Source organism: Mauremys reevesii, linkage group 8 (genome assembly GCF_016161935.1).
Source record: "Mauremys reevesii isolate NIE-2019 linkage group 8, ASM1616193v1, whole genome shotgun sequence".
In the NCBI taxonomy this organism is placed as follows: Eukaryota; Metazoa; Chordata; order Testudines; family Geoemydidae; genus Mauremys; species Mauremys reevesii.
This window is the reverse complement of record NC_052630.1, coordinates 93589120-93613736: the sequence shown is the minus strand read 5'-3', so window position 1 is coordinate 93613736 and position 24617 is coordinate 93589120. Positions and strand designations below refer to the sequence as shown.

General features: G+C 40.4%; 1 protein-coding gene and 1 pseudogene across 1 annotated transcript; both read right to left on the bottom strand.

The window, feature by feature from the left end:
* Nucleotides 1-19332, bottom strand: part of LOC120371025 — a 68676-nt pseudogene extending 49344 nt beyond the window's left edge.
* LOC120370668 (40S ribosomal protein S28-like) lies at nucleotides 3085-6372 on the bottom strand. Its single transcript, XM_039485712.1, has 4 exons — nucleotides 6346-6372; nucleotides 6142-6232; nucleotides 5252-5423; nucleotides 3085-3346 (listed from the first exon to the last, which is right to left on the bottom strand). The coding sequence occupies exon 4, from the start codon at nucleotides 3283-3285 to the stop codon at nucleotides 3085-3087; it is 201 nt and encodes a 66-aa protein (XP_039341646.1). The 5' UTR covers nucleotides 3286-3346; nucleotides 5252-5423; nucleotides 6142-6232; nucleotides 6346-6372.
* Nucleotides 19333-24617: the final 5285 nt, after the last annotated feature.

The window sequence follows — 24617 nt, the reverse complement described above, 5'->3', positions numbered from 1 at the left end:
ACAGAGATGAGTCCATGACATGAATCACAATTGTCTTCACTAGTGAATAGACACAAAGAAAAAATCCCATGTATGCATAATTGTGAAAATGTCTTGCATGACATGATGTAAAAGACATTTATATCCTCACCTCTAATAGGGGAAGAACCCAACACCCCTAGTCATGTATATTGTTGGACAGTACTCAATTTAGATAGCCCTGTTTTCTAAATGCACTCTAAAATTAATGACAAAATGATTTTTTCCCAAAAAATTTCTATTGGAGAAACAGAACCATTGTTAATTCTTTTGAAATGGAAACATTATTTGCAATGCAGAGATTCGTTTAATTAATTAATAAATAAATAAATCAAATAAAAGGTGGAACCCAAATGCATTACCTGACTTTGTAAGACTGCAAATCCTCAAGGGTAAACATATCTCCTTCCTGCATAATGAGTCCATACAGTTCAATGTGCCCATATTGAGGACATTTCTTCAGCTGGATTCGAAGATCATCCCTGGTGTCCAAGTCTGACACCATTAGATTCTCCCCAGAGATGAAGAAACTGGCACCTTCCTCTGTTAAATGATTGGTGAAAATCTTAAACAGTGATGAGCTCACAAAATGCACTGAGGCACTATAAGGAATAGCAAAATAATATACACGGGAAAATAATGAGTTCAACATGTCAGCAACTAACAAGTATTTCAAAGGCAGACTTTGGCATAGGAGTGTCTATATTGGATTTCCTCCTGATCTGCAACCATTCTCAGTGCAGGTTCAGAGTCTGCCTCCCAGATTTCATCCACACGTCTCACCAGAAAGAAACCCACCTGCATTGCCCATGCTAACTTTCACATAGTGCTATAACACCACATAGATATGGGGAAGGTAGTACTGGTTCTGGTAATTGTTGCTGTCCTGTGATAGGGGTGGAGACAGCTTTCAATGTTCTACCCACATAGAACCATGACAGCCCATCTCTGCTTTAATCAGGTAAACACCACCTGCTATAGCAATCAGATGAGACCTATACTTTTCTTGGAGAAGCATAGTTAGATATTAAAAACCAACCAAGCAAAAAATACAAGCCATTTGCCAGACAGTAGAGTAAGCGCCATAACTGAGCAGGAGGATATTGTGATCTACTACATTTCCTTGTATAGGAGGGAGGTTTGGTCAGAGTGTCTTTAACCAACCTTTTCTTAACTGCACAAAAGCGCATCTCAGTTTGATAGAAGAGACAAGTGAACACATATGCAGGTGATCTTATTTAACTAGATGGCTTGCCCAACCCTGCTTGGAATCTGGATCAGCACATACAGTCCCTCCTGTGCTTTCAAAGCCCCTCAAATAAGTTCTAAAACCCTCACAGAAGTACTAAATGAGTCTCCTCTTCCTTTGCAGGCAGACAGGCTCAAAATACCCAAGGATTCCAAACACAAAGAAGCAGGGCTGGCTCCAGCTTTTTTGCCACCCCAAGCGGGCAAAGAAGAAGAAAAAAAAAAGATAAAGCCGCGATTGGCGGCACTTTGGCAGCAGCTCTACCACGCTGCTTCATTCTTCAGTGGCAATTTGGTGGCCAGTCCTTCCCTCCAAGAGGGACTGAGGGACCTGCCGCCTAAGACCTGGATGTGCTGCCCCATTCCATTGGCTGCCCCAAGCACCTGCTTCCTGCGCAGGTGCCTGGAGCCGGCCCTGCAAAGAAGCCTCCATACACAAACCTACAGTCAAACAATGAAACAAAAACATCAATAACCACCGGGACGTATTCACTTTGTGTGTATGAGTAGAGGTGTTGTTGCCCTGCAGTGGCTCATCCATGGAGATGATAAAGTGACTTACTACTAATTCCAGCCATAGGAGTTCTCCTTACACTCAGTGGTGGAGGCCTGTATGTTTGGAACTGAATCACTTAAGTTCTACTCCCAGCTCCCTACTCATGTGTAATTGCATCTGCTGTCTGCAGCACGTGGATGTTTCATACCACAGAAACTCACAACCATCTCCGCAGCAAACTAACAACAACCCAGCAAAATAAAAGACAAGAAGACAAAGCCATTCTCAAGGAAGTAGACGGGAAGAGAGCATGTCAGAGAGACAAGGTCAGTGAGGAACGTGTGGTCGCAGATAACGACATCATTCATTCCTCGGGAAGGCTTTTGGGCTTGACATTCATATCAGTAGGATTCACAGGTCCCAAGAGTCCCTGTTTTAGAGCTTAACAGTACTGCCAAAATCTACTTGGCATGAGTTACCTTCTCTCCAGCCCTCTGGTGAAAAGCTTGTACTAAAAAGATTGCAAGTCTACTCAATAGCACTATAGCTTGATGAAAGGTAGTTAGCACTCGCAGGTGAGTCATAATATTTCTGACCTGGTGCTGTGAATCAAACAGCAGGAAGAAAACCAATTTAACAACATGTTTGCTTCCATCACATTGCTCAGAAAATACTGCCCACTTCAGTGAGTAAAACCATAGATAGATAATGTGAAAATGTTTAGAGCCTCTCTCTCGTCTCTTCAAACTCCAACTAGAATAAAAAGCTTTCTCTATCTGCCTGCCTGAGAAAAGTTTGCTGCCTCTACATCCCTATAAACAAATACTGGGACAGCACAGGGGCTGCAGAAAACCACTGACTATCCACTGAGATATAAGGAAGCTTATCAAGAAAAGTAACTTTACCTTAGGAGGAGGGGGAGCTTTTCCCCTTGCTTCAATAACAGACAAAGCAACTAAGGAAGGGCTAGATATGTTTGCCCAGAGATCTTTGAGTCATCACTTAAGCTGCTAAAAGTTATGCCCTAGTACTCTATCAAAGAGGCTTTTCTAATGGACATGAACCTTCTTCTTTGCACTGTGGTGGTTTTCAGGGTTTATTGAAGGTGTGACAAAGTCAGTTCTGACACAGATATAAGAGAGTGTGGTTTGGGTTTTTTTTTAACTGGAAAAAAAACCCTTTATTTTAGTCTCTAAAACACAACATTCCCCTTCATTAAGTCAAGCGGAGTAGGTATGAACTGCCACCTCTTCATTAGAGGAAATCAGAAATGCTAGTCACATCAGGCTTGCCATTGAGCTGCAGCATTAAAATCAACATAATCACCTTGCTTCATGCTCAGATTTCAGCAGCATCAGGACATCCCCCTCACGGACAGGCCTCTTTATATTCTGGATGATGGATCTACTGGTGTCGTCCATGAATTCAACACGAACCTGGGTGCACTGGCCCTGCGAACCTAGCCAGCCCAGCAGCTTGGTGACCTGGGCCAGTTTGAGGGGCTGTATGCGGCTCGTATCCATGGCAGCTGCTCCGGTTGGTGGAAGCCAGATATATCAGCCCTAGAATGGTGAAGGCCGTGACCTATGAGTGGAAAAAAGGTTACCTCAGGATAATCAGAGACACCTGAGTCCAGTTAAGGGCTGCCAGTGACCTTTCAAAACCACTCTTCGGGTGAGAAAGGAGGGGAGAGATATGAGGGAAGCTGCAGCAGAGGCACTGGCAGCAGGAAGGAAAGGCTTGTCCTGGTGGAAGGCTGTCTCTCCTCCCTATAGGGAAAGAAAGTTAAGAGCTGCTTGGGATAGGTCTGGTAACTAGGAGCCAGTGTAGTAAAGTAATGCCCTGAAGAGGGGGCAGGGGAAAGTATTTCTGTTTGCATTGTGAGTTGAGGGGGAGGGCTGTTTTGCTTAAGATAACTCCTTGGGGGTAACCCTGTGGCCAATCATGTAAATAGGGGGAAATAAAGCCAGAGTGAGGGCGAAAAAAACCCTCCAGGGTCGGACTGATTTATTCCATCACTCCCTGCCTAAGGGAGAAATGCTGAGGCCGCTAAGGTAAAGGTGGTGTCCTGCCACAAAGAGCATAGTTAGATAAAGGAGACTGAGATCAGAGAATGGCCCCAAGCACAAATGCATATTAGATAAAGAATAGGGGCCTGAAGTAAAAACTCAAAGAAAAAGCAGCAATGAAAGTGACTAAGATTTAATTAATTAAACTTAATGTTTATTTTCTTCTTTAACAAGTGTTTACTGTTATTTTGGGAATATTATCAGTGATCATTTTCTACTCTGAATATGATCAAAAGCTTACCAGTGACTAGAACTGCCTGAATAGTTCAATGAATTTTGCTTCTTTCTGTTAATATTTTTGGGCAGATCAGTTTTCTCAAAAGCATCCACCTTTCATAATTACTTGCCAAACACCTCCTGCAAATAATTCTTGGTTTGTAGATTGTTCTTGAGTAGTTCACTGTTTTAAATATTCTAAATTCCAGTTGCCTTGGACAAATAGATCTCAAGGAAGGACTCAGTTATTTGATTGGAGTGCATTAACTCGTTCCAAGTGTGTACTTGAAAGTCATTTTCCACAGACATTCTCTAATCCCGACACAGAGCTGGCTGTTTTGCTGAACACTCCTGTCAGTGAACACATTTGCTAAAATATTTGTGGAAAGTACACACAACAGGAGCATGAATATAGATGGAGCAAATTCAGTGAATAATTCCAACTAATAGGACCAGAAAATGTTTAGCCTGTTCAAAAGAATGAGAGCACATTGGAAAGTCCAAGCATACAGCTGTTGGAATGACTCATTTACCAGTTGGTACCATACCACTGTCCTGGCATATAGGGTCTTGCATTCACATCCCATTCTCATCCTTTCACTGCCTAGGCCAACAAGAGGCAGAGGAATCACAGCAGTACTGGTCTCAGCTTAAAGGGAGACAAAATGCTTCACCATGCCTTAGCAGTCATTGCAAACTCACTAAATTGGACGAGAAGCAGTGCTCCAACAGGACTTGCTGGGTCCCACCTCTGGCTAAAAGATGTTAATACAGAATAAGCCCAATGCTGAGACAGCAGAAACACCCTTCCCTATCATGGAGGGCTGCTGTTCTTTTTAGTCAAGAAGAAGTTATGTTGAATGGGAAAGGCTTTAAAAATGGAGCAAGGGAAGTTAGAGCTGCATGCGAACAATTATGGTAAAGCTTTAGACTGAATGCTGGAATGACCTCAATTCATAGGAAGAAGTCAGGCAACAATTGTGTGGGGCAAAGGAATGTATCCTCATAAAATAAGCAAAAAAATAAATTGGTTGACTGGTTTGAATATTTGAAGCACCACAATCAAAAGCCAGGACACACTTGAATAATCATCCTTTTTGTCAGATTCAAATCCCTCAACTCTCCTGTTTACTCTAGAGCTGTACAGTGGAAAGTCATTAGGAAGGCATCATGTCGACAGATAATTAGGATACTTGATAAATACCTCAGGTGCTTCATCAGCCACAGGCATCACTGCGATGTTAAAGTTGAGTCCAGCCACTACTCCTCCCTGCTGGTCACTAACAGAAAACTCAAACTGTACAAACAGCGGGTCAGGACCACTCTCTCTCTCTCTCTGGAGGCATGTACGCCACTTTTAAATGTGTTACAGCATGCTGTGGGAAACAGACGTGACAGTATCACATAGACGTCGCAAGTTTAATTTCCTGAGTTATGGATGAAGAACATAACGAGATGTGGCACTGGTGAAAACCACTGCACCCTGACTCACTTGGCATATTCATCATAAATCAACCTCTTACTGTAATCAAAATGAATGCAACCAAGCAGTTCTTCTGGCAAGATCCTCTGGATGTATATATACAGTAGAGCATTTGCATATTTTTGAAACATTATCAAGAAAGAAACCACTCAGAATCATTGGGACTTATTGCAGCCATGCTGGGCCAAACTGATCCTTGGTGTGACTCCATTGAAACGAGGGAATTTGACCCACTGCGTGATCATAGAAACAATGAAAACATCATAATCACAAAGGAGATTTAGGTGTCCAAATCCAACTGGAAAATCTTCCCCTAATGCCTACTTTAATCAAAAGATCTGATTCGGTAAAATAAGTGCCTTTAAAAAATATTATACTCTTACCACCTGGAGTGAATTTACCCCAATATTTCTGAGTACACTGCATATAATATAGTTTAAGTAAATACCACCAAGCTACAAAACTTTGTTTAGTAGCACCCAGTGTACCATTCATTACAGATGAAGTCCAGCCCTCTGCAGTTGGACAGCATCATGACTAGTCACCGTTTAAATCCCACTCAAAACAGCACCACATAATTTCTAGTAATATAAAATATTCCAGCTGTTTACCTGAGTGAAAGATGTCAGCATAGAAATAGCAGGATCTTTTTTATAGCTTTTCATGCTGTCTATGAAAATTAGCTTCACCACATCATAAATTCTGTAAGAGGGGGAAAATGTTAGATCTTTTCTCAATTGGCTTATAATTTAGCCCAACAGTTTCATACATACCCAGGAGAAGAGGGAGAGAAACATGATTTAGTAACCATGTACATAAGCTGATTCTCTGGGGACTTGGTGTCTGTAAAGTGGAGGCGATTCTTTGTGATGTGCACAATCTCAGTTTCTTTGACAACAGGTTGACTTGTAGTCGCAGGAACTTCCTCTAGCAACTGGTCTTTCACCAGCATAACATGAATCATTACCGTCTACAAAAGAATTGAAAATTTGGGGACATAGACCATGAAATCTGATCATCAGCAGCTAGAGAATTCTGCTCTGCTGCTAACAGTAAAACATGTTTGGAAATGAAAAATACAATTTTCCATTTATCTTGTGCTTTCCAATACCCTGATATTTCTATTCATTTATTTTATTTGTGCAGTCCTTCCAAAGGAAACATGGGAGGGAACGAATAGCTAAATCTTTAATTGTGCTCCTGATCTTTTTAATTCTGGTGCGAATCAGGAGCAACTCCATTGATTTCACTGCAGTAAAACTAATTTTCCACAAGTATGAGATGAGAATCAGGCTCATGAAGTACAATGTTAGCTTTTAGCAAGACGTTTGTTACAAACGTCCCATCATCCACATAGTTCCTTGCTATGCAATATTATATCTTCTGGGCTCTCCCCCCGCCCTTTCCAACAAGACCCTTTCCGTTCACTTCAATACGTTTTAGACTAGGCCCAAAGTAGTAAAATGATAATGTTTTCCAGAGATACACTGTATTGTAATAATACTTACTGACTCTGATTGACAATTTGGAAACCATGAAGATCTGCACACTGCAAATGGACAAGACAGCATGCATCTAGGAATCACTCGAACTCAAAGAACTGTTTTTGTTTGTTTTTTAACAGCATTAATAGCGCCTCAAATATTTTAAAACAGGTTCATGATTTTTAAACAGGCCCTTATTAGAGCAAAAAGATACTTCAACTATTACTGGACAAATCCATTTGCTTATCTGAAGTTTCCCAAAAATGAAGTATTAAAACCATAATAGTGTCCCTCCCTCCCCTTGCCACACACACAGAACACTAACAAAATAAATGCTCTGAAGTCACTATGAACAATCTCCCAGGAATCATTTTCCCTTATTCTCTTTTCCTTCCTGAACCCCTCTGAAATGCTGCCTTGTCTGGTTTGGTCATCCATCTATTTTATATTTTAAACTCCTAGGACGGGGGGAGGATCTTGGATCAGACTGAGGGCCCTTCAAAACAACTGGAAACCTAGCAGATCCAACCCACGTATAGGGGAATCTTTAGGCAGAATACAGCCACTGCAGCAGCTCCTAGCTTCCATTGCAAAGGGTATTTCAGAGAGAAAGGGCATATGGTTGAGTATTCTTATTCCCCAGAAATTCCCAGCTGCTGAAACAGCCACCTGGAGTCTGTGGGAAACTGTATTATAAAAAGCAGCCTGAAAAGTACTGAGGTAACACTAAAGGAGTGAAAGTTGGCAACACTAATATCACAACAACAGAAGCAGAATAAAGGAAGGGGTATGTGTTCAGAGTAGCTCTGGTTGAAAATTTTCAAACAAAACAATAATGTTAAGCAAGCCAGAGAGACTGCAGTGCATCATGGGAAATGTAATATGGCTCAGGCAGAAACTGAAATTAACATCAATAAGGAACTAAATGTTTCATTTTGGGTCAACAAGCAGAAATGAAATATTTTGATTTGTGAATGTTAAAACATTGTGTTTCAATGGGAAGTTTCATTCTGAACCATAATTTTTCAAAACTTTTCACTGCACAATTTTTTTTAATGTTTTGATTTTTTGATCTAATTGAAGATGAACACAAGGGATGAAATATCAGAATTTCCCATGGGACAGAAATTCCATGTTTCAATCAGCTCTTCTCAAGAGACATGTGTGTCTAGAAATGCACTACGGCCATATGTTTGAAAAGGTTCTATGAATTTAATGATGGATGTCTGGAAGCAAGTAACTGAAGCTTCAGGAGAGGCTGCATATGCATTGCTAACATCAGTTCTTCACAGTGAGATTACTGGGGAACCCGTGTTGCAAAGTTTGAATTAGAATCCCAAATCTGAACTTTCTCAAATTTCAGGGATGTTCGGATCAGTAGTTCCAATTCAGGTGCATCTCTAAAATGAGTCATTGTTTAAGAGTTTCAGAGAGCTGGAGGGATAGGTGAATCAAATCGTAATCACAAATCTTACAGATTCTTACAGTTTCAGGGAACTTTAGCTATTTTATCCAGAACATGTGAAAAAGAAACAAAATATCAAACCTGGCCCAAGGAAGCGGTTGGGATATAGGAGGGTTGGTATTTTGTTCTGGGAAGCTCACTGTGAAAAGCAAAGTTAAGCAACCTGTTCAAAATTGAATAATCAATTCATCAAGACAGTTCACACACCTTCATGCCCGTCTGTGATACAGTGTACCTTGAACTGTGATCCATCCATGCTGTGGTTCTTCCACCACCACCAGCTGAACAGAATCAAGTTTATCATTGCCCACAGTCTGAAGGGTACCCCAGGTAACTGGATGTGACTGAACTTCCAGTAAGTCAAGCCCTATAATGTACACATATAAGCATAACAGTTTAAGGATCGATCATAAGGATTTGGAAGACAGTTATTCAAATATTATTCAGCAGGTGGTACAGCAAAATTACTGGGGGCTAAATCCTCCCTCTTGGACCCAGCTTAAACAGCTGGGCTTGGTGAAGGGAGATTCTATGGGACTGTAAAGAGAGGAAAGAGTCATTTCCCCAAGTTGCTGTGCAGATCTGCTGAGACTGCAATAATCACCCTGTGCCTCATGCCCAGAGTGAACAGATGGTGGGTCTACTTCCCCAACACCACACTGCACAAGGACACAGAAGGAACTTTTTCAGAGTCATGAGCTGCAGGATTGGATAGAATGGGAGCTTATGCAAAACCCCCTGCATAAGCTCCCATTCTATCCAATCTGTCTGCTGTACGTCAGAATTGCACACAATTTGCTGCATTTAAAGTCCTCCCTGGCACAGAAGGAGAGGGCAAGATTTGCCCTTAGGAACAGGAACACCATTTCAGAAGAAACACAGTCAGCTCAAACCTTTGCTCAGTCAAACCAAACGTGCAGAATTTGCAAGTTTCAATACATAACTCAAATCTGTGTTCTCAAATCCTGAATTGCCTTATCCTGCCCAGGATGGGATAGAAAAATCAGGTAATAGTGCTGGAAAGACTGTTTTTAAAGTGTTCTCAATAAGAAATAAAGGAATGTACTGAAAACCTTGCAAGAAAGCCTGTCCTCATGAGATTTCCAGCTTACGGTTAGTAAAGCATACTTTATATCATGCCTTAACTGTGTTAACATTAATGCATCTGTATTGTACCATTGGCATCTTCTTTAGGCTGAACAGCTTTTGCTAAGAGGAGATCTTTTATTAATATACATGTTTCCGTTGGAAACTTTGTAAGTGCAGGGTTCACTAGAACTGTGTTAATTACCAGGTTAAAAAAGATTGCAACACTTAATTGTACTAAAACAGTCAAGCTGAGTGATTAGATAGTCTAGAAGATTGTCCGATATTAGTGATCTGTTGTACTGCAGCCTGGAGCCTTACAATTCTGTTTGGCCTGGTGGAGAATTGCTTGTCTGCGGGATGAAATCCACTAAGTAGCAGAGATCCTGTTTTAAAAAAAAAAAAAAAGCTTCCTTCTTGCCAGACATGTGGAATTTCAAGGCTCCAGTATGGTAGGTGACTGTAAGGGTATATTATTAGAACTAGTAACTTTAACTACAGAAAGTCAACTTCACAGAGTACGTGTGTTGCAAGTGCAAACTGAAATGAGGCACATTTATGTTCAGTAAATTCCAGCAGCATCTCCTTTTACTTGAAACGTGCTTATCTTAACCACAGAATCTTTTGGTTTTTGTCCATCAGGAGTTTGAAGATTTGGCTATATCTAAAATAAGAAGAAAAAAAAAACAGCAAAACCAAACCAAATTCTCCTCTTGTTTACAATGGTGTAACTCTATCAGTGGGATTACTCTGGATTTACATTAATGTAAGAGAAAGGATTCTGGATGCTTGTTTTTCTAGCACCTGCCAGATATGTACAAGAAAATAAAATGAAATACAATGTAACAAAACGTAACTGTCTTAAACGACAGATAGAAAAAAATGAGGAGGCCCAATTTAAAAACAGAAGGGGAGAGGGAAGGTAATTACAGAGCTAAGAGTAGTTATTCTGTAGATCCACTGAGGAATCTATAGGACCTTAGTGCTAGTCTCAACACCAGCGATGTGTCTGTAGCACAGATTGTTTACAGTACACACCAAAGCATTGTGAATTCATACATTTAAACAACCTTGGATAAAATTCCTCTTACCCATGTTCCATGCAACCCTAGGAGCACTTTTTATTGAAAAATGGACCATGATAGGAGAACTGCTCATGAAGGCACTATCAATTGCTTGAAACTCAACACAGCAAAACAAACACTCCATGAAAGATTAATGCAACATTTGGCAACTGACAAGCTTGCTGTGGATGCAGGTACAGTAATTCTGACTAAGAGCACTCCAGGTCCATGCCTCACCTCATAGTTCTGTCTCTCAGAATGAGTGATGTTGGGTGGCTGATAGGCAGTCTTCATGTCGTATAAATCCTGCCCAGTGAAAGATGTAATGGCCTTGGTGTGGTCCTCCAGAGGGGTAATATACCCCTCTAGTGGGCATTTGGTAATGCTGAACACTAATCTGTCTTTTGGGGTTTCTCCAGCTTCAGCATCTAGAGCTGCTGTTGTAAGTGGGGTACAAATAAACTGATCAATCTCCAAGATGAACATGGATATAAATGCAGCTTGGGCCTTTGTATTTGGGATGGCTCCCTTTATCCCCACAGGAATCTAAACATTTTCTGTCTACAACCAAGAAAACCCAGTTAATCCTTTTGCAAACACTTCTGCAAAAGGAAATATATGTATATGCAGAATTGTATATATTGCAAGTAATTTTGGGGACTCATCACCAGATTTAAAACAAACAAAAGGAAGTACTTCTTCACAAAATGCACAATCAACCTCTGGAACTCATTGCCAAGGGATATGTGAAAGCCAAAACTATAACTGGGTTCACAAAAGAATTGATAAGTTAATGGAGTCCATCAATGGCTATTAGCCAAGATGGTCAAGGACACAACTCCATGCTGTAGGTGTCCCTAAACCTCCAATTGCCAAAAGCTGGATGATAGGGGATGGATCACTCAATAATTGCCCTGTTCTATTAATTCCCTCTGTCCCAGCCACTGTTGGAAGAGAGGACAGTGGGCTAGATGGACAATTGGTCTGATCCAGTATGGCCGTTCTTATGTTCTTACCATAGTACCTGGGCTCTATTAAACAAAATGAAACAACTAATATACAATTGACCATAAAATCCCTTTCAAACTTTGTCCCAAACTTTTCACACCTCCAACTAACAATACTCAATAACTGAAAAGCCTGAAAAGTAAGAAAAAGAAATCAGAAATGCAGAATGCAACAATAATAAATTGACAGCTGATCTCTTCTCATGGTCATCAAATAAGTAAGTGCAGACTTGTGTCATACCTAGGTCCAAAGTAAGACCAATAGGATTCAAAGAAGCTAGAGAAATCAATGTATATCTTCAGTTAGGTCAACTTCCACCTTCTCGATTTTCTTCTTCAAAAGGGGAAATCTCTAGTCAGGGTGGACATGGCAAGATTGTTAATCTCAGAAGAGTGGGTGAAATTCTGGCCCTGTTGAAAACAGTGAAATTTTTGCCACTGAATTCAATAGGGCACAGATTTCACTCATAGCCATTGACGCAACTATTGCTTGCGTTAGGGTGGTAGGCAATTTGACATGGAGAAGGAAGGCAGGCCTATCAATAACAGGCCACGCACTCTCCATTTGCCTTTTTTTTCGCCATGCAAGAGTCAAACAAGAGGAGATATGTTTTTTCTGCCCAGTCCCATTAATGCTTCATACTTCCAGCCAGTGCTCACTCCTCCTGATAACTTGACTTTTGGATGGGTGATACTTCCTCCTCTCCTTCCACCCCTTGGCTCCAGCAGCTTTTTCAAAATTTGCAAATGTGAATACTTGAGCAAAAGTGGCTTTTTCTCTTTTTGCAAATATTCATATGCAAAATAATTCATTTAAAACAATTATTAAAATTGCTCCAGTTTCATATGAGTTTTGTAAACTTGAAGCAGGCAATGTCAGAAATTGTGTGTGTGATGAAATCACTAATATTTCTATACATTGCACAGTCTCATTAAGACACTTCAAAATGTGAGTCATGCCAGGGTAACGCCACTCCCAGGGAGGATGAAGCCTGTGACTTTCTACTCATTCCCAAGGGTGCACCCAAGTTAAGACCAATAATTCAATATGGCACAGACATCCAGCTTGCAATGTTTTATTGTTTTTCTGAGTGATTGTCAAAATCGGTTATCTGCTCTCACCTGTAATGGACATTGGCTCTTTTTATCTCTGATCTCCATCTGGATGGGGACGTAATCTGTATCAGGGGATAGGGGGCTGAGGTGTTGATATCGGAGTTACATCTCCAGGAAATCTTCACAGTTTGTCTTTAGAATATGCACTTCCTTTGATCTTGGATGGCAGGCATTAAACCGTACATTTAAGTCAAACAAATCTTCTGACAATTATTGCATCACGATCTTTTGATTGGCCAATGATTTGTATGAATTTGTAATTTAGACTGTAAACTCTTTGGAATAACTGTAGGTACTCTATATACAAATGCCCAGATCTTGTACAGATTTAGGCATGTAAATAACTTTACCTATCTAAGTAGTCCCATAGACTTCAATGGGATTACTCTCATGTAATAAATTAAGCACATCCACAGGTTTTTCAAGATTGGCACCTATGTTTGTACAGTACACAATACAATGGAATCCAGAACCTAACTAGGTCATCCACGTGCTACTGTAACTTAGTTATTAAAGATTATTGAAATATGGGGAGATTCCCCCTATACAACATTCCAATTTTTTGGTAGAAAATAGAAAACTGAAATATTTCAATTTGGAAATATCTCTTGCAGAGCCTATGGAAATTGTTGTTTGGGTGCCTCCTGCTCCCATTCTTCTGTCTTCCACCTCCCATGATGAACCACTGTGTCCCCTGTTGGAAAGGAGAGGTAATCCATCATGGGAATCACTGGGTCAAGAGTTTTGATAGAAAATTTTCCAAAAGCCTTATTCTTTAAATAATCTGAACCAGATACTGAATCCTACAGCATTTCAAAATGATATTCTTGACACTGGTGAGAAGATTTGATCTGGGTCCTTCTGATCCTGTTATTTCTATCCTTTAGTTCAACTGTTATGCATTTTTGTAGAGTTAACCATTTACCAGCTTAAAAACCACAAGAAAATAAAATGTGTGTTACTCTTATTTATTTTCTGTCACTCTTCTACAAGAAGGGGAACACAGTTTGCCTTCATCTTTCTTCTATGTTCAGGACTGAATGATTCCTCAAACAAGATTTTGTTTTTAAACAATTCTTACATCAATAAAACTACTTGGGATGCTGGCAAGATTCCCTTGTCTCTGGAGAATTCAGCACTTGTTCTATGGCCCAAAGCCCCATTCACATAAACTCTGCTCTACAGATTTACTATTTTTGCATGAGGAAATTTGGAAGATGCAGAGCAAAGTTGGAAAAGCTCCCACAGTACAACTTTATCTCCTTGTCAAGAATAATACAGCACATACATTTTTAACAAGATTTTAAATAAAAAGAATCTCTCTCCGCCCCACTAAAAAAGTTCTGTAGATGTATTGAATGTTTTAAAATTCATCACTTGTCCTTGCTCTAGTGTTTTGCAGAAGCTTGTGTACATTTCCACTCCGATGGGATCCTCTGCTACAATCTGGCCAAAAGCAGGAAGTGAGGTCTCTGAAGACATGATCCTAATGGTGCAGACCGTACCTATCCCATCAGCATTGTACTTGAAAGTCAAGACACTTCTGTCCACTGGCTTAGATATGCCAAGAAACTCAGGAACGTCTAGAGAGCTTTTTTCCAAACTGAGTAATACTTGATTTTGGATTCCTGATCTCTACATGAAGAACAAAAGTCTCTACAATGATCTCCAGTTCAGTAAACCCATATGTGAGAGATTTAATATTGTATTACATCCCATATAAAGAAATGCAATTTGCTTTAGCCATTTATGTAGCAACCTATGAATGCATTTATTGTACAATTTTACTTTCAGCAAAATCTATATTGTAAATAGACAGTCAATAGGAAGTGAGGGTGCTCAATGCCTCACAGAATCAAATTCTTAAAAATAATACTTTGGACTTGCATTATGGGCCAAACCCTCGGCTGCCACAAATCAATAAGTCAATTTACAGTAGCTGAAGATATGACCCCATATATTTTTGATTCCCTGTGATTGTCTCAGTAAATACTAATGAAGGTTCAGAATACCTCCCAGAAACAGATAACGTATACGTTTTATAGCCGGGAGAAGTAAATCACACAATGGTTAAGGGACCTGCATAACCTCACAAAGGCAATCAGTGGTATTGCTGAGGATAGAACCCAAGATTCCTGACTCACATATCTCTGCTCTAGTCCCTAATGACTATCATTGCTGTACACGGTAATATCCTATCAACACTTTCAATGCTGCTTCCCAGCATGCTGTTCATTGTCTTAGCATTCTCCTAAGATCTATGCCAACATCTCCATCTATGCAAATCATTTACAAGACAAGTTCCTGTTTCTATCTTCAATGCACAAGCATTTTAAAATAAAAATGTATATCAAAGAAATGTTCAAATACTCTGACATTGTGCGTGGTGTGACAAAGTTCCTCCTCTACCTTGGTGGGTCCTGCGCTTATTGGCAGATTTGCTCACCTCAGTGATCTTCCCCACAGTCTGTATCAACTCCTCCTGTGTCTGATCAGGAGTTGGGAGGTTTGGGGGGAACCCGGGCCCGCCCTCTACTCCGGGTTCCAGCCCAGGGCCCTGTGGATTGCAGCTGTCTATAGTGCCTCTTGTAACAGCTGCATGACAGCTACAACTCCCTGGGCTACTTCCCCAAGGCCTCCTCCAAACACTGTCTTTATTCTCACCACAGGACCTTCCTCCTGGTGTCTGATAATGCTTGTACTCCTTAGTCCTCCAGCAGCACAGCCTCTCACTCTCAGCTCCTTGTGCCTCTTGCTCCCAGCTCCTCACACGCACTTCCTCTCCTCTGGCTCCCCCTCGCCTGACTGGAGTGGGCTCCTTTTTAAACCCAGGTGGCATGATTAGCCTGCCTTGATTGGCTGCAGGTGATCTAATCAGCCTGTCTGCCTTAATTGGCTCTAGCAGGTTCCTGATTACTCTAGTGCAGCCCCTGCTCTGGTCACTCAGGGAACAGAAAACTACTCATCCAGTGACCAGTATATTTGCCCTCTACCAGACTCCTGTACCCCACTGGTCTGGGTCTGTCACAGTGGTCTTTGAGAAAGCCTTGTACGTCAGAAAAACTTAGGTACATTGCACCAAAGTAAACCCTTGGGAGATCACTGTGAATTTGAATTTCTGCTTTGCTGTTAAAACAAGATGCAATTTAAAGACAAGAAAATCATTGCCTGTTTCCTGTGGGAGATGTGTCTTTGAGGATACTAGCTTATGCCTATGGTTTCACACACACGAGCTTTGCTTCCTATCAGAATTCTACATGGCAAAATTCACCTTGTGCAGAGGCCTGTCAATACATCACTTAAGTCCTACTTAAGACCTCAAATAGAGCTTAAGTGGTGCATGGGCCTTGTACTTGCATTTTCCACAGGAGTGAATTTCACTCTGTGGTACTATACTCGTCCTCTTCCCAACTTATATTAAACTGGTCGGTTACCTTTGAATTAATATTTAAGAGGAAAAATATTAGAAAACCTCTGTTGTACTAAACTCTGGTATTGTAACACTTTATCTGTAACTGAAAGCTCTTCATCTCCGTGTCACATTCAAATGGAGCTCTCCAAGCATGATTACATAGACCAAAGTGGCTCTTTGTGAGTATTGGAGAAGGTCTAACTTGGGTAGGGGGAGGGATGTTAATAATGGCTGGGATTTTCAAAGATATCTAAGAAGTTAGGCATTCAACTCCTGTTGGCTTTCAATGGGACTTGGTGCCTTATTCCATTAGGCCCTTTTGAAAATTCCAGCAAATAATAATGGGTCAAATCACCACCTTTTTCTCTATATGTGAAGGGTCTGAAAACCTCAGTTGTGTGAGGAGGGGGAAGAGAAAATGCCTATGAGACATCATACCTCCCTGTTCCCCGACCTAGCAAAGGGCTTACTACAAGGATGTGAGGTGGCTATAACACAGAAGACAGCTTGGAATGGGACTTGGAAGGTTTGCTAACAAGGTATTGCAATCTACTATAGAGTTCATAGAGGCTGAGAGAGTGTCCTGACTCATCGTACCCCTTTTTCAAGTTGTGAACCTATGTTTAGGAGGACTTCCACAGTCCAGGAGAAGACCTGTTGGCAGAGCTCAATCAGACCTAAGCTAACAGAGCTTGAGGGATGAGGTACAGGGGTCTAGGAAGAAGCATGGTACTACAGACTGGCCTTGGTCTCTGGCAGCTCCCCTAAGAGCCACCAGTTTGAGGATCATCCTGTAGCAGGGAGGGGCAAACCTAGCTCTACCTAACACAATAACGTGGTTGAAATTTCACAAGGGCAACCTACCTGAATTTCCTGTCCCCTATAGGGATTTTTCCATGCAGGGGATCGATTTTGGATGAAGTTTCTACTGTAATTTAGAATGCCACACCGCGTTCTGAGCAACCTGGGCAGGAGGGGGTCTTATAAATAAATGGTGAATATTGGAGATTGTAGAAGGATTACAGTCCTGATCCTACTCCAATTGAAATCAACAGCAAAGCTCCCATTGATTTCATCTGAGCTGGAGAAGGATGTAAACGAATATACTTTTTCATCTAAAAGTCACTCTAGAAGGAAAGTAACAAACACATATTTAAGAACCTTTGACCAAAAACAGCAACAACAAAAACCTCACTTAATTTCACAGATGAACTTTGATATAATTGTTTTGTTTTCAGAGTTTCTTCTTATGGATTAAAATTATTTTACTCAAATACACATACGGGACAGGGATTTTTGCTGAACCTTAAAATTCAAATTTTGTAAATGAATTTCAGATTTTTTTTATTGTTATGATCCCTGAATCCCAGCAAATGAATATGCTCTTGAAAGGAAATTACTTAAATATCTGCTATTTCAGCACCAGTGAGAACCTACCTGTAAATTTGCAGCTTCATGTGGCCCTCTTCCAAAAGTGGGCAGCCATTATGAATATATTTTACTTCGTTGGGCAAGAAATGGCTGTCAAATATCTCTTAAGCTAAGCAGCATCAACAAACTGATAAAAATAATTTTATGTAGTTTTATCAGTCAAATCCTGTAGGCTTTAGTCAGGAAACCAGTGGGAGTTTTGCTTGAGGATTGGGCTGCCAGATTGGACACATACTACACATTCTGGATAAATTGTCCAGTTCAAATGATCACATAAGATCAAGTAAAAAAGTATTACTTACCACTGTGTCCATTATTTTGCCCATTTTCATAGAGATGTCTTGAACAGGGCCCATTCACTCTAGAAAGAAATTTTCCCTGAGGGCAGGGACTACCCAATCAATATTGGGTGACATAACTACAGGGCTTATTGCACCTTTGTCTGAAACACTTGCTGCTAGGCATTGTGAAAGACAGGATATTAGACTAGATGCGTCCATTGGTCTGATCCTGTATGCAATTCCTATGTTCCTAATACATATCAAACCATGTCAGGGAAAGCATCTCTCCCGCTCTTTCATTCTTCATAATTCGAATGGCATTTTTGCTGGGAATTTCTTGGAAACCAGAAAGGTCTATAAAAAGCGCCAAAGAGTCCTGTGGCACCTTATAGACTAGCAGATGTATTGGAGCATAAGCTTTCGTGGGTGAATACCCACTTCATCACACTTCATCAGGGGTGTCTGACGAAGTGGGTATTCACCCACAAAAGCTTTTGCTCCCATATGTCTGTTAGTCTATAAGGTGCCACAGGACTCTGTCACTTTTTTACAGATCCAGACTAACATCTGGCTACCCCTCAGAAAGGTCTCGTTAACTTCAATGTCTCTTAGCATCTCAGCAACACTTGGGGAAGCTCAATCTCTCAATACTTGCCCATCCCTATATCTCTCTTTGGGTGCAGGGCTTGTTACAGAGAAAAAGATAGGAGGAGGGGTGCAAATTGTGCCGTGAACATCAAAACTGTGAAGATGGCTCTTATAAAAGGGCTTTACTAAATGGATGGAGCAGTAAAAAAATAAGTAAAGCATCAACAAATCTCCCTGGTGCAGCACAGCAGCTACCTGGGAGAGTGCAGCATCCCAGGCACCATGGCCAGAAGAGGAGAGACTCTGGCCCCGCCCCCTTCATTTCCCTGATGGATGGCCCCTTGCCCCACCCCCAGGCAGTGGAGGAGGGGCATGAGATCCTTTGGGCTCCCCCAACCACTGTGCGTCTCCCCGGGGAACACTGATTAATGCATCAGTCTCAGCTGTTCTCTCTATTGACTTCAGTTCAGATGAGCCTGGACAGGAAGATGAGCCTGCTGAAGTTAATTGCCAATGGGCTTTGGTCGAGGCTGATTTACATTCCAAACAACAAAAACAACAGCAGCAACTGGTCAGAAGACCATCCGCAGTGTGATAGGTTTTGATTCCCATGAGAAGGAGCGCTTACCTCAGGTGTAAGTTTCTCCATTCTTTGTGTACCTGACTCATTTAAAACCACTTCTACCTTACAAAGGTTCCTCTCTTTGGAGACATTAAAACGTAATTCATTATCAGTCGCATACACCACCCATCCCCTTTCAACACTGATGTCTTTAGTTACTAAGACAAGTTTTGCTGCTTCCCCATGTCCAAGATGCACCAGAAATATCAGAATATCCAACTTCAGAAAACTGCTCGCAGCTTCCATCTTTTGGACTCAGCTATTTCCTTTTATAAGGCAAAGAAATCCAATGGATGAAAGTAATTAATTTATGCAGTTACCGAAGCCTTTTTTGCTCAAGAGAGGCTTGAAAGCTCTTGCAGCTTTGCAGATATTAAAGGGCATTTTGCTTCCTGTTTTATTTTCAAAGTAAAAAAAAAAACAAATACAACCCATTTTCTCTCATGCTGTTGTGGTTTCTTGCTCCATATCACCCAGTTGCCCGATTGGCTACAGTTGAGTAGCTCGTAGGTGTTGTTGGGTATTACAGCAGCATAGTTTGCAGTTCATTTGACAAGTGTTCAACAGATGGTGATCATTCCCCTGGTGTTCAAAGAGACCAAAGTCACTCTATAGGGAGAAGAAAGATGCTGAAGTGAAACGGTAGCTTATAATAAACTAAGAGAAATCATGAGATCTTTACCTCAGAAGCAGAGGAGACACACACAATGGAAATGCTAGCTTGATTCCAACAATATCCAAAGGGTTGGTTGGAGGGTTGGTTTCAAGAAAAAAAGTTAATACATGGAACATAATAATTATCACAGAGCATATTGCACAACCTGCCTGAACCCTTTCTGTATATAAGATTACCATTATTTGGTACTGTGCTCTAAGGCCTATGCAATACTTATATAGTGTTTAAATGGTACATAGATCCTCTGCACAGGGGTGAATTTCACCCCAAATGTGGTCAAACTAGTCCACTATAAAAGTAACAGCTCACCCATTGAATTTATTATAGTCCTTTAGATAAATGTATCCTAGTTTTTAAGAGTGCTCCCTATCTAGAGGTTCTTTATAGGTGGGGCTTGTCGACATGGGGATGCTCAGTAAAGTTAATCCAAATTAACTAAAATATGTGAATTACAACTGGATTAATTAAACTGCATTAAACTCCTGTGTGAAGACTCTCATTCAGAACTGAAGTGGCCTTAATTTGGTATGCCTTAATTAACAAAGCTAAACTAAACTGAGACCACTTCAGTGTCAAATGAGTGTGTTCACATAAGAGTTTAATGCAGTTTAACTAATCCAGTAGTAAATCACATCTTTTCGTTAATTTGGATTAACTTCATGGAGTGTCCCCATGTAGACAGCTCTAAAAATACTACACTTCAGTTTCCATCTTCATTCTGAGTACATTCCAAACAACCCATCTGTGTTATGTACCTCCATCCAAAGTGGGGCTAATAATGCATAACCATTTTCGTAAAGTGCTTAAAAGTCCTAGATAAGAGCTAAGCTTTGTTAATTATAGTATGAGCTAGTGGTTATAGCATCAGTCTAGGACTCAAGCCTCCTTAATTCTATTCCTAACTATTACTGAACCCACTGTGTAACTTAAAGACAGAGTTTCAAAGAGACACCATATAAACAGTGCTAATTGCCTTAGCCATTGGGGCATCCTTTCTTTGATTTACAAACTAAAATTCATAAAATTCTAAAAAGGATCTCTAAATAAATGTTCATGTCCTGACCCCAAAATAATTCAGGGGGTCACTCAACGCTTGACAAGACATCTTATGTTGTGCCCCAAAAATCAGTAACCTCTAGCTCTTGTGATCCAACGGAGAAATGTTAGGCTTTCTACTGAGAACACCCCACTGCCATTTTCTGAGTGTTCAGATGTTGGAACTCCAGCAGGAGTGGTACAGCAGATCATAACCATTTTAATAGGCTCTCTCAGATATGGGACTTCACACATCATATATCACCACCTTGAACTGCACTTGGAAACAACACATAGCTAGTGCAGACTAAGGAGCACTGGTGTTATATGCTCATTAGTATCCACCCTCATTCAAGAAATGAGTCACCAAATTCTAAACCAACTGAAGCTTCTATGTGCAGCACCACAAAGTGAGCATTATAGTAATGTAGTCTTGAATTATTGGACTGAAGTCCTAAACAGAAGGAAATGGTAGACACACTCCACGCTGCATCATTTTGTGACAGCCTAAATCCAGACTTAAATTCATGCCTGCAATTTTGCACCATGCAACTTTTGGCATGTTCAAAGCCATTTTCGCACATGTACATTGCGTAAGTATATGAGCAATTCAGAGACCACATTCGAAACCGTAGTCCACTGGGAAGTGCAAAGAAATTTGTTTCTAAACAATTAAATCTCAGAGCTGTGGAGTTTGAACAAAGCCTGTTTTCTGTGTTCATGTATTTTACTAACAAAAGCCTGTTTTCTAGTTCATGCCAAGATCTATCATACAAACATGCAAGCTTACAAGGAAGTTGTATTTAATTTAATGTGTGTTTTGAGTCTTCAGTTAAAAAAAAAGGCCTTCAAAGTTGGCAATGTCCCTTCATTTCAGCTGTACATGCTTCCATTAAGAAGTTGCTACTAAAGGAAATTATTTTTCCATTTGACAGAGGAAAAGTTAGGTCTGTGCAAAATGCATGAGTGAAATTCATCCCCAGACAGAAGGACGAACAAGCCTATGCACTGATTAAATCCCATTTAAGCCCTATTTTCATCACTTAAGTGATGCATCGGCTTTTTTCCTGGCTTCCACCCATAATGTACTTACTACCATGTGTACATCCATTGAAAACAATGAGATTACTCACTGTAGTAAGCACTACTCTCAACAGTAAATCAATGAGATTCTGGCCCTATTCAAGTCAATGGGAATTTTTCCATTAACTTTAATGGAGCCAGGATTTCATCCAATATATTCAAGATTAGGCTTTTAGATTCCAATCTCACAAAGTTTTATGCATGTGCTTAATTTTAAGCATGTGGGTAATCCACTGAAGTCAAGTGAATTTCAAACTTCAAAGCAATTATTATAAATTAAACAAACAGTAATAAGTCACCAGGACCAGATGGTATGCACCTAAGAGTTCTGAAGGAACTCAAATACGAAATTTCAGATCTACTAACTGTGGTATGTAACCTATCACTTAAATCAGCTTCCATACCAGATGACTGGAGGATAGTTAATGTGATGTCATTTTTTTTAAAAAAAGGCTCCAGAGATGATCCTGGCAACTACAGGCCAGTAAGCCTAACTTCAGTACCAGGTAAGTTGGTTGAAACTATAATAAAGAACAGAATTATCAGACACATCGATGAACACAATTTGTTGGTGAAAAGTCAACACTGCCTTTGTAAAGGGAAATCATGCCTCAGAAATCTATTATAATTCTTTGAGGGGGGTGAACGAACATGTGGACAAAGGTGATCCAGTGGATGTAGAGTACATGAGTTTTCAGAAGACCTTTGACAAGATCCCTGACCAAAGACTCTTAGGCAAAATAAGCAGTCATGGAATAAGAGGGAAGGTCCTCTCATGGATCAGAAACTGGTTAAAGGACAGGAAACAAAGAATAGAAAAAATGGTCAGTTTTCAGAACAGAGAGAGGCAAATAGCAGTGTTCCCTAGGGATCTGTACTGGGACCAGTCCTATTCAACATATTCATAAATGATCTGGAAAAGGGGGTAAACAGTGAGGTGGCAAAGTTTGCAGATGATACAAAATTACTCTAGATAGCTGAGTCCAAAGCAGACTACAAAGAGATACAAAGGGATCTCATTAAATAGGGTGACTGGGCAACAAAATGACACATGAAATTCAAAGATGCTAAATGCAAAGTAATGCATATTGAAAAACATAATCCTTACTATACATACAAAATGATGGGGTCAAATTTAGCTGTTACCACTCAAGAAAGATCTTGGAGTCATTGTGGATAGTTCTCTGAAAACATCTGCTCAATGTGCAGCAGCAGTCAAAAAAGCCAAGAAAATGTTAGGAACCATTAGGAAAAAGAGATAGATAAGACAGAAAATATAATGCCATTATATAAATCCATGGTACACCCACATCTTGAACACTGTGTGCAGTTCTGGTCACTGCATCTCAAAAAAGATATATTAGAATTGGAAAAGGTACAGAGAAGGACAACAAAAACGATTAAAGGTATGGAACAGCTTCCATATGAGGAGAGATTAAAAAAGACAGACCATTCATCTTGGAAAAGAGACGACTAAAGGGGGATATGATAGATGTCTATAAAAGCAAATAAGGAAGTGTTATTTACTCCTTCACATAGCACAAGAACCAGAGGTCACCCAATGAAATTAATAGGCAGCCGGTTTAAAACAAACAAAAGGAAGTATTTCTTCACACAACACACAGTCAACCTGTGGAACTCTTTGCCAGAGGATGTTGTGAAGGCCAAGACTATAACAGGGCTCAAAAAAATAATTAGATAAGTTCATGGAGGATAGGTCCACCAATGGCTATTAGCCAAGATGGTCAGGGATGCAACCCCATGCTCTGGGTGCCCCTAAGCCACTGACTACCAGATTCTGGGACTGGACAATAGGGGCTGGATTGCTTGATGATTGCCCTGTTCTGTTCATTCCCTTTGAGGCATCTGGCATTGGCCATTGTCAGAGGACAGGATACTGGGATAGATGGAACCAATGGTCTGACCCAGTATGGCCATTCTTAGGTTCTTAAATTAACTTATGTTTTTAAAAACACACTAAAAATACCTTAAGGTATGTCTACAATGCACACTTCTTTCAGCAGCACATAGTGTACATATGCACATAACACCCCCTCCCCCAGCACAGATAGCCACAGTGAAAGGCTCTGGCAGAAAGGAGCTGCCGAAACATTTCCCCTCTGCCAAAGTGTTTCACTGACAGGTGTAGCTACACAGTGTAGTATGGCTGCAACTTGTTCTTAAATTAACTTATGTTTTTAAAAACACACTAAAAATACCTTAAGGTATGTCTACAATGCACACTTCTTTCAGCAGCACATAGTGTACATATGCACATAACACCCCCTCCCCCAGCACAGATAGCCACAGTGAAAGGCTCTGGCAGAAAGGAGCTGCCGAAACATTTCCCCTCTGCCAAAGTGTTTCACTGACAGGTGTAGCTACACAGTGTAGTATGGCTGCAACTTGGCTACCCATACACTACACACCGCCAACACTGGTGTGTAGGGTAGATGTAGATTTAGTGTTTTCTCAACATTACATATTTACACATTATACACAGATGTAATCTGTAACACGCACATAATATATTAACAACTTTCAGCATTTATTAAATAGCAAGATAGATGTACGATTTCCCCATCCTTCATTTTATTAATTATAATAATATGCAGATATTTGTACAATTTACTTTGCTTTAATGGGAGGGTTTTTTAGTTCAACTTACAGTTTATTTACTAAGTTTTTCCCTACATTTTTAAAACCAATAAAGACTAATTTTCATAAATGATATATT